The sequence below is a fragment of the Apis dorsata genome, unplaced genomic scaffold (genome assembly GCF_000469605.1).
Source record: "Apis dorsata unplaced genomic scaffold, Apis dorsata 1.3 scaffold_162, whole genome shotgun sequence".
Taxonomy (NCBI): Eukaryota; Metazoa; Arthropoda; class Insecta; order Hymenoptera; family Apidae; genus Apis; species Apis dorsata.
Genome location: NW_006263451.1, coordinates 777,246 through 788,537, shown reverse-complemented (window position 1 = coordinate 788,537; position 11,292 = coordinate 777,246). Strand labels below are relative to the sequence as shown.

The following is an 11,292-nucleotide window of genomic DNA, read 5'->3' as shown; positions in this document are numbered from 1 at the left end:
TCTTCTTCTCTTCTTTTAGGTCATCTGCTTATGATTTTCGATTAATGGCAAATTTACAGAACGTATATTTAAAAAATGCAGAATTAAGTGCTAGATTTAGTCAATTAGAAAGTCATCAACCAAATATTGCAGAATTTCTAGCAGGAGAATCATTAATTAATATGGCTATTAATTCTTTAAAAGTTACAAATAATGTAAATATATTATTAAAATTTTATATTATATTATAATTATATATCATATAAAATTTTTAACTTTATTTTTAAGATCACAAAAATTAATAAATAAAATTAAAAAATTTATTAATTATAGATAGGTGCACCAGAAGAAAATAAATTTCATATTGGTTTAATTGGAGGATTATTTGCATCTCAACCAATAGGAAGAGAAATTCTATTACGATTAGCAACTCATATTTTGATGGGAAATCAAATTGGAGATCCTCCTATAGAAAGAATATTGAATAACTCTGTATTACATTTTATACCTGGGATAGATCCTGGTTTTGATAATATATTTAATATGCAAGATTGTAATCCAATTTTATATGATGAAGTAGGAAAAAAATTATTACAACAAAATATTGTTAATTCGAATAAATTAAATAAAATCACTAATGCATTTAAATCAATGTTACTTAATGGAGGATATGATGTGATAATAATATTAGGAAGTGGAGCACTTGAAGTTAGGTATTAAAAATTGCATAAGTATTAATATTGTATAAGAATATATTCTTTATTTTTTTATAATAATGAAATATATTTTTATTTTACTTAGTTATACAGATGATAATTTGAATGTATATGAAAATCTAGCTAAAAATTATGAACATTCATTACGGAAAGGAACTTGTAATTTTCTTAATAATGATATTAAGGAAGTACAAAATTATATTAAAAATGAATATAATATACCAGTAGTAAGTAATATATATTTATTAATATATAAAATTATTTTTTATTTCTATTAATTGTTTATTTTATTATTTTAAGATAAATATCTATATATATTTAAATAATTATATTTTTAGATAAGTATCAATATGGATTGTTGTAAGTATCCACATCCAGGATCTATTCCAATTATTTGGCGCGAAAATTTATTACCTTTAAAGAAACTTATTCATGGACTTACAACTGGTATTCGTGCAATAGTAACAGACATTAATGATGTTCCTTTAAGAAAAGCTACAGTTAAGATTGGAACCAATAATTATCATGTTTCTAAAAACATGGCTTATTTCAAGATTATTGTTCTTCCTGGTGAATATATTTTAACATTTTTCTGTGAAGGCTACATTAAACAAACTATAAAAATTCATGTAAATTATGAAAGTATAACTAATCTTTATATTAAATTGATAAAACATCATATTGAAAAAGTAGAACATCAAAAATATGATGAAGATCAAGAAACAAATATTGTAAATCAAGTTTTGATTGATCTGAATAATAAATATTCACAATTATCAATTTTACATACTATTGGTAAATCACAAATAGGTACTCGAATAATGTGTTTAGAAATTGGAAATAAAAATAATAAACAGATTGATCGGCCATCTATAGCTTTTGTAGCAGGTATTTCAAATGGTGCAGCTGTAACATCTAAAATTTTACTTTATTTTGCAAAGTATTTACTAGATCATTATCAAAAAGATATTAGAATAACTAATTATTTAGATCAATTTACGATATATATCGCACCGGATTTATCTCAAAATTCTAATGACAATCAAACTTGTACATCAAGTATAATGAATAACTTACAATTTCCTATTAATAATGAATTGACTACTGATGCAAGTATGATAATTAATTGGTTTAAAAATATTAATGCTGTATTAGCAATAAATTTGAACATTGGTTCACAACATATTGAAATTCCATTTGCGGGAAAGTATGGAAAAATACATGAACAAATATATAATACAGATGACGATGATATATTACAAGATTTAGCATTATTATATACAAAATACAATATTCATATGTCATCTAAAGATTCGCAATGTAATAATAATTTAAATATAAATACTAATGGGATTATTCATGGTGGGATAGGTATAAGTGGAAAAAGAGAACATTCATTAATGGATTATCTTTATTTAAATACAAGTACTCTGATGTTAAATATATATGTAACATGTTGTAACACAGATGATTCAAAAAATATATGGGAAGATAATAAATCTAGTTTATTAGCAATGATAGAAAAACTTAATGAAGGAGTAAAAGGATATGTTCTTGATGAAAACAATCATCCAATTGAAAATGCTATTTTATCATATAATCAATCAATACATCACATCAAAAGTGGTATACATGGAGCTTATTGGCTTTTGTTTCAACCTGGTACTCATGTTATAAGTGCCACTGCATCTAAATACATTCAGCAGACTAAAGTGTTTATCACACCAGATATACATAATATTTCGTATTTAATATTCAAATTAAAATATGACGACAATTATTTGGGAATGCCCAGAATTGTTTTTATTATACTTTTAAGTAAGATATTCAGTATCTTTACAATATATTTGTAATTATATAAATTGTATTGTAATTATATGTAAATACATACATATCATAATGTTTTATAATAATATAATCATAAATTATATTTTTATAGGTATTCTATGTTTGGGAATTATTATATGTTCTATTTTTATTTGTATCAGCTGTCAATCTTCCAAAAATTTAGAAAAGAATAATTGGCGTCAATATTCATTTAGTTTACTAAAAGATGGTACAAGTTTTTTTGATGATGATGAAAAAGAAATTGAAATATTTAAAAGACCATTAAATGGTAAGTTTTAGAATAACAATAACAAAAATATAAATTTTCGAAATCTATATAAGTATACTTATACTTATGTATATTTATGATGTATATTTATAAAAATTAAAAAAAAAATTATTATTTTAATTTTCTTTTAATAGAATAACAGTTTCCAAACATTTTTACAAATTATTAATTTAAGATTGTATCATATTTATTTATTTCATTAGTTTAAATTTTTTTAGGACATACACAAATTAAAGAAATTACAAAACCATATTTTGATGATGATAATATGTCAAGTTCTGAAGATGCTAGTGATTTAGAATTTGTTAGACCAAGTAAAGACTGGGAAGAAGAATCAACTAAAGAACATAGATAATATATATTATATATATATACTATATAACATAAATATAAAAAGAAAGATATTTTTTTATATAATATTTAAATTATACATAAAAATATAAAAATTAAAGAAAAAATTACTAACAAATAATTTTAGAATATTAAAACATTGTAATTTTCTTTCAATTTATTGTATAAACAATTATATTTACTAAATTGTAAAATGGTTTTCAAAAATACCTTTTCCAAAATAATTTATGAATTTAAATCAAGATAAAAAAAATATTAAAAAAACTGAAAATTACTATATGTATAAAAACTATTGTATTTATAATAATATAAAATAGATTTATAATAAGATAAAATAAAAGAGAAGTATAATGAATTTTGTTTGAAAAAGAAAAAAATATATGTTTTAAGATATATAATTGATTTATATTTTTATATGAAATACAAGACTAATATTTTATATAATATAAATATGAATTATATTCTAAACTCTTTTTGTCATTTATATATGATTTAATATAATATAAATCAATGGAAATTTTTTAAAATAACATATCTTTTGTGCATATTTTCAAATTTAAAAGATTAAAATATTAAGTGTATTAATAAATTTAAAATTTACAACACTTAATTTACACTTAATTTATATTTTCTTTAAAAATTTAAAAAATTTGAAAAATATTTATAGAAAATTTATTATAATTAAATATGCTTTGTACAAAAATATGGATAATCATTATCTATATTATTTATCATTTATCATTCATACATAAATAATTAAAGTGCTTTTCTAAATTAATTTTATATATTAATAAGTTCAAGAAGTCAAATATTTTTATATATTTTTTATGTAATAATATTATAATTATATTACATATTAATTTACATTATATACAATCAAATCAATTATATTTTATACTGTAAGGTTATAAAAATTAATTTCATTTTGAAATTAAGAAATTGTAATTAATTGTAATTAAAAATTGCAAATATTTACTTATTATTTATAATATTATTAACTAATATAATATTTATAACTTTAATATTACTATAAAATTTAAGATTTTTAATACGAAACAAAAAAAATTAATTATTTATTTATTATATATATTTTATAGTATTTATTCGTAGAATTTTTATTTACAATGATTAATACATAATACATATAGATTTGTTTATTATTTGTTTCAACAATAAATATTTTACAGTTCCGATTAACATCAATAATTAATGCTGATAAAATGAAATAAAACGAACTCAGAAGTAAATACTAGTTTACATTTCATCTTAAAATACAAATTGAAATGATGTAATTTTAAGAATTAAATAAATTTCATATATGTTTTTTTTTTTTTATATATTGTACTTATAGAAATATATAAATTATTTTTATAAAAAACAATTAATATTTATTAATATTACATTAAACTTATTTTTTAAATAATTTTATATTGAGCTACATTTTGCTTTGCAGTATATTATTGAAGATTGAAAATAGGGGAACTAAGTAAAATATCTAGTGGAAATTTATTCGAAGATATAGAAAATTTAACAAGTTGCTTTCGAATGTTGTATATGGATTATTTAAGAATCATAGACATTTAATCATAATTTATGTATGTTTTATTTAAAAAGAATAAAAAAAATAACATTAATATTAATATCAAATATCTTAATATTTAAAAAAATATATACAGAAATGAGAAATTTATAACAGAATTCGGGACACGTGATATCTATTTGACAATTTTCATTTTCTTTGTATAATTGTATAAATATTATTTTTTGCAAATTTTACAAAGAATATTAAAATACGCCAAGTCTTTTTAAAAAGGTATGTTTTATTAATTTTTTATTATTATAATGATAGGAAAATATTAAGATATATATTTTATAATTTATTATTTTTAAACATTTCTAGATTTGAGAGATTAAAAAATGGCAAAAAGAATACAACCATCTTGGGTTCCACCAGAAAGAAAAAATAGTTCAGTTCTTAAATTGTATAATAGTTTAACTAGAAATAAAGAAATATTTGTTCCTCAATTTGGAAATCATATATTATGGTATAGTTGTGGACCTACTGTTTATGATGCATCACATATGGGACATGCTAGGTAATTGTAAAATTAAATTACAAAATAGAATGTGTAATATGATAATATATGAAATACAAAATATTTACTTTTATATTTTCTTATTAATTTTTATTGTTATTTAGATCATACATGTCTTTTGATATAATAAGACGCGTATTATCTGATTATTTTGGATATGATATTTTATATGTGATGAATATTACTGATATAGATGATAAAATTATAAAAAGAGCTAGACAAAATTATTTATATGAAAAATATATAAAAGAAAATCATACGCTTGATAAAATTTTGGATGATGCAAAAAATGTAATGTATATCTTTGAAGATACTGTAAAGAGTACAACTGATACAGATAAAAAATATATACTACAGAATATATTATGCAATGTAGAAAAAGCTATTGAAAATCTTGAAGATGCAGTAAAACTTAAAGATGAAGATAAAATGAAGGAATTTCAAGAAGTATACATATTTCTTTTACATTGTATAAAATACATTAAATAATGAATTTATAAATAGTAATAATGCCATTATTTATAATATTAATAATATTATTAATAAAATTATTAATTATTAATAATATTATTAATTTTATTTAATAATTTATCTAAAGATACTATGTTTGTAACTTCTATGGATGCAGTTGTTATTAAAAGAAGTACGAGATCCTTTGGCAGAATGGTTGGATAAAGAAAAAGGTGCTATGGTTACAGAACATTCAATTTTTACCAAATTATCGCAACATTGGGAACAGGAATTTCATAAAGATATGGATTCTTTAAATGTAAAATTAAACATTATTTATAATTATGTATTTTTTGTAATGTTATTTTATTATTTGAAATATTAAATTAAACATATGAAAAATGTTTAATTATGATTTAAAAAATTAAATATTTTTTAGGTATTAAGACCAAATGTTTTAACTAGAGTTAGTGAATACATACCAGAAATTATAGAATTTATTAAAAAAATTATAGAAAATGGAATTGCATATGAAAGTAATGGTTCTGTATATTTTGATGTTTCTACTTTTAATAAACAAGATAAACATTATTATGCCAAACTTGTTCCAGAAGCATATGGTGATACATTGAGTTTACAAGAAGGAGAAGGTAAATATTAAAATTTTTTTTAAAAAACTCTTGTATCAAATTTTTATTGAAAATTTTTTTATTAGGAGATTTAAGCACTTCAGAGATATCTGAAAAAAGATCGCCAATTGATTTTGCACTTTGGAAATGTTCAAAAGAAGGAGAACCATGGTGGGAAAGTCCTTGGGGTAAAGGACGACCTGGTTGGCATATAGAATGTTCAGTTATGGCATCTATAATTTGTGGAGAAAGTTTAGATATTCATACTGGAGGAGTAGATTTAAAGTTTCCCCATCATGATAATGAAATAGCACAAGCAGAAGCATACTTTAATAATTCTAATTGGGTTAGATATTTTCTCCATTCTGGTCATTTGACTATAGCAGGATGTAAAATGTCTAAATCATTAAAAAATTTTATTACTATACAAGATGCATTAAAAAAGTATTCAGCAAGACAACTTAGACTTGCATTTCTTTTACATTCATGGAAAGATACATTAGATTATAGTGATAATACCATGCATATGGCTATTCAATATGAAAAATTTTTAAATGTAAATATAACACACATTATAAAATTTTATTATTTAATAATATAATGTAGATAAAATTTATTATTTGTATTACAGGAATTTTTTTTAAATGTAAAATGTAAAATTAGATCTTTGGGTTCTGAAACGAATATCAATACTTTTATTAAATGGAGTAATTTCGAAATAGAATTAAATGAAAAATTTTATAATACCAGAGATTTTGTACATAATGCATTATGTGGTAAGAAAATATTTATAAATTATCTATATATATTTGTAGGACATTTTTAGAAGGCCAATTTTAAAATTTAAAACAAATATAAAAATAATAAATTATTTATAAATAAAAAATGAACTTCAATCGGTATTATATATCAGTTTTTTATATTTTGTAAACTTTAAAATCGATATTTCAAAAATCTTCCACGAATATATTAACATTCTAGAATATATTTCTTTCCATTATTAAATACATTATTGTACATTATATTATTGTTATAGTAGCGATATTTAAAAGATACGTTTTATTTTAGATAATATTGATACAAGGAATGCACTTGATGCAATTAGAGACCTTGTGACAAATTGTAATATTTATATGAAAGAAATTAAACAACCAAATACATTATTACTTAGAGATGTTGCAGTTTATATTACAAAAATGTTTACTATATTTGGTACTATATCATATTCACATGATGCTATTGGTTTTCCAATAGATAGTAATATCGTGAAATTAAATGTATGGTTTATATTTATATATATATATATTTTTTTTATTTATATTTTGAATTTTTCATTATGGATTTCATTATAAAGGTTGAACAGGCTGTTATGCCATATCTTGAAATTTTGGCAAATTTCCGTGAAAAAGTAAGAAATCATGCTAAAACTTTGAAAGCTACTACTATTCTTGAAGAATGTGATACATTACGTGATGATATTTTACCAAATATTGGAGTTCGTTTAGAGGATAGTAATAATGAAATTTGTAAAATTAAATTAGTAAATAAAGAAGATCTTTTAAAAGAAAAAGAATCTAAGAAGAAAATGGAATTAGAAAAAATGCTAGAAAAAGAAAAGAAAAAAGCAGAAATTGCTGCAGCAGCTGCAATGAAAGAAGCACAGAGGAAAATTCCCCCTTCTGAGATATTTAAGTTAGAAAGAGATAAATATTCTCGATTTGATAGCAACGTACGTAGAATTGTTTATAATAATATATATATTTTTTTCATAATTAAAAAATTAAAATTTTTTTTTCTTATTTAGGGTTTACCGACGCATGATATCAATGGTAAAGAAATTAGTAAAGGGCAAATAAAAAAACTGCAAAAGTTTCAACAAGCGCAAGAAAAGAGATATAATGAATATCTCGCTTCTATTTAATAAAGCGCTTAATATAGTATTAATCTTGTATATTAGAAAGGTGATTGTTTAAGAAAAACATTGATCTCACCTTTTTAAAATATTTATTTTCATGTTAATTTTTTTTATCACTGCATTGTTCATTAATTTATTATTGTTTATGAACATAACAACATGCATATATATTTATATTTATCTTTGTATTATTAAAAATTAATTAAAAAATTATTTTTAACTTAATTTAAAATTTTTTTTATATTTTATAAATTAAAATTTATAAGTTTATAAGTTATTTATCATTATTATGTTATTAAATAAGGATATATTTGCAATTATTATATTATTATTATATTATTATAATGAAATATATCAAAAATATATATAAATTTATTTATAAAATTTGAATTAGCAATTCTTCTATAAAATTAATTTATAATTATAGAATTAAAATTAATCAATTCGTTTTTGTTGAATCGAAACAATTTATACGCTAAAAATTGCGCAATATCATATTTTTATTTTATGTCTACCTAAATAAACAGCATATAGAAATTAATATGACATGTTTATTATAGAAACGTAAAGCCTATTTTAATATAAAGAAAGTAAATAGAAAAATTTAGTATTAATAATGCCATTTCATTGATGAATAAAAGCTCTAATTTATTAATACTAATGTGTAAAGAGGTATTTTAGAGTGATTTTAAAGATAAGAAAATCGACAAGAGAAGGACTAAAGAGAAAGTATTATTAATTTTGTTATATGATTTTATACCATAAGAGATAAAATAAATACCTAAATATCAAATTTTAAAAAATTTTATATATCTTTTCTCAAATTATACTTTTCTGATAATAAAATTATAAAACTTGATAAAAAAAACGATATTTTTAAAATTCGAAAAAACTTTGTATCATTTTTTAATTATTTTCTTTTAATACAAAATTGTGATTTCTAAATGAGACGCGATCAAAAATTTTTATTATAAAAAATTTTTGTATTAGAAAAATATAACCCAGAAGAGATATCATGCACATTTTTCTATTTTCAAGAATAAAAATTTTGTAAAAGACATTGCATATTTATAATCCGTGTATTAAGAAGATGAATTAAATTCTTAATATATATTACATGTAGATTTATGTATACATTTTAATACATGTTCAATATTATGATTTTTAGATATTATAAAACAAATTGTTATATTTTTGGTCAAAAATCATTTTGATAATATATAATGTACAATTAAAAGCATGAAAAGATTAATTACTAAATATTAAATATTAAATAAATTTGTTAAACAGTAAGACAAGCTAGACAAGTATTTATATTACTAGACTAAACTAAATAAACTAAATAATTTTCTCAAATAATATTTCGATTAAAATGATATAATTATCAATCTTTCAATTTTGATGTATATTATAAAATAGTTAATACTTCGCTATAAAATAAAATATGATCAAAGATAAATATGAAAAGAAAAAATTGAATGAAGTATCAAAAGATATAATAAGTTTTCATAATAAAAATAAAATATAATTTTATAATTTAATTTTATATTTTATCAAATATAATTCATGGAATGATTTTTTAATTATAAAAAAAAAAAAAAAAATAAAGAATAATCAGATAATATCATATCGATAATAAAGTGCAAGCATAACTTTCAAATACAATAGATAATGTCGGTGTATAGATAAAGTTACGATTCTGATCGTGCAAAATATTTTGCGACACGTCATCATTGGATTTGCTAGAGACCTGAAACAAAATAAACTTCGCACCATTTCCATCCTACCGGATGAATCTGACATGCGATGCTGTCCATTATTAAAGCATAATACCCCTTTCACAATGACGCGTGAGTCGGTGTGTGACAGCTTTATAAATGTAAAAGCTGTATAATGGCCGACGAAGCAGGCCGATATTCATCCCGCATTCAGGAACTGTGAAAACGCGAAGCGAATGGGTCGTGTATCACGAGCTTTTCCAACTCGAGAAAATACGTCGGACTGATAATGTCTTATATCGAAAACGGGATGAAATAATTAGGAAATATCTCTTCGTTTTGATTTTTCTATTAAAATGAATAATATATGCAAATATATTTGGAATAATATTTTAATAAAATTATGAAATTCGTGTTATACTATTATATATTGAATTTTATTAGATGATTTTTTTTCGTTGCAACGTATGGAGAGAAAAAGTGAGGAAATAAGTTGACGTTAACAATGCGTGACGGTTGGTGAAAAAAATATGCTCTCGAATATGAAGTCAAGATCGATAAAAAAGCAAACAGACTTTTCGCTTGAATTCTTTCTTTTTTACCCATCTCCTTTCTCTTTTTTTCACTTTCTCCCTTTATACCATATCTTCCTCCATTCGTGGTGACGTGAATGAATACGTAAATTTTTTCAGGAAAAACTCGATTTTGGGACCCCAAAGTCGAAAGAAAGGTCTCGATTCTTGATTGACACCTGAATGTTCTCGTATGCATATATAAAAGCCACCCTCTTTCTCCGCATTTTTCTCTTTGTCGTTCTCTCGATATACAATTTTGTTACGTTCGTCGGTTTCTCTTTACTCGGAATCAGAGTTCGGTAACTGTTGTAATTTAACGAGCACCACTTTTTACTCGTGTTACCGATGTGTGTTCATTTTTTTTTCTTCTTCTTCTCGCCTCTTTCACGCTACCATATTTTTTTTCTCTCGTTGTTTCCACGATGTCGTTGATCGAAATGTTTCAGAGTAACCGAAAAAACGGAGGAAAAAAAAAAAAAAGAGCTTGATAAAAAGAAGAAAGTATATATACGTATATATAGAATGTCAGAAATGTGAAACGTCATTGTATCAAAAGATCGACTTCGAAAGGAAAATAAATGAATACATGAAAAGTGAAAATCGATTTTCGCGTTTTTAAATTAGAAGATTATCCTGGACTTGTAATCCGAACGACTAGTACTAGTTATATTGATCATACAATAGTTTTCTTCGCTGTGAAGAAATTTGTCAAAAAAGAAGAGAATAGATTGTTGGGAAAAATTTAAA

The 11,292-nt window shown here is 21.8% G+C and overlaps 2 protein-coding genes across 3 annotated transcripts in view; both read left to right on the top strand.

Moving 5' to 3' along the window:
• The window catches only part of LOC102673328 (carboxypeptidase D), a 9,362-nt gene extending 6,006 nt beyond the window's left edge, over window positions 1-3,356 (top strand). For both annotated transcript variants that reach the window (XM_006613737.2, XM_006613736.2), the window contains exons 10-15: window positions 20-194; window positions 313-692; window positions 781-922; window positions 1,034-2,513; window positions 2,635-2,811; window positions 3,030-3,356. In XM_006613737.2, the coding sequence (XP_006613800.1) occupies window positions 20-194; window positions 313-692; window positions 781-922; window positions 1,034-2,513; window positions 2,635-2,811; window positions 3,030-3,166 (2,491 nt within the window). In that variant the 3' untranslated portion in view covers window positions 3,167-3,356. The remainder of the gene's footprint in view (window positions 1-19; window positions 195-312; window positions 693-780; window positions 923-1,033; window positions 2,514-2,634; window positions 2,812-3,029) is intronic.
• A 1,280-nt stretch (window positions 3,357-4,636) lies between these two features.
• On the top strand, window positions 4,637-8,487 carry LOC102673197 (cysteine--tRNA ligase, cytoplasmic). The gene is made up of 10 exons (XM_006613735.2): window positions 4,637-4,975; window positions 5,063-5,258; window positions 5,363-5,705; window positions 5,887-6,027; window positions 6,148-6,358; window positions 6,424-6,893; window positions 6,969-7,113; window positions 7,406-7,614; window positions 7,692-8,066; window positions 8,142-8,487. Exons 2-10 carry the CDS (start codon window positions 5,080-5,082, stop codon window positions 8,256-8,258), a joined length of 2,190 nt encoding a protein of 729 aa, XP_006613798.1. The 5' UTR covers window positions 4,637-4,975; window positions 5,063-5,079; the 3' UTR covers window positions 8,259-8,487.
• The last annotated feature ends 2,805 nt before the right edge of the window (window positions 8,488-11,292 follow it).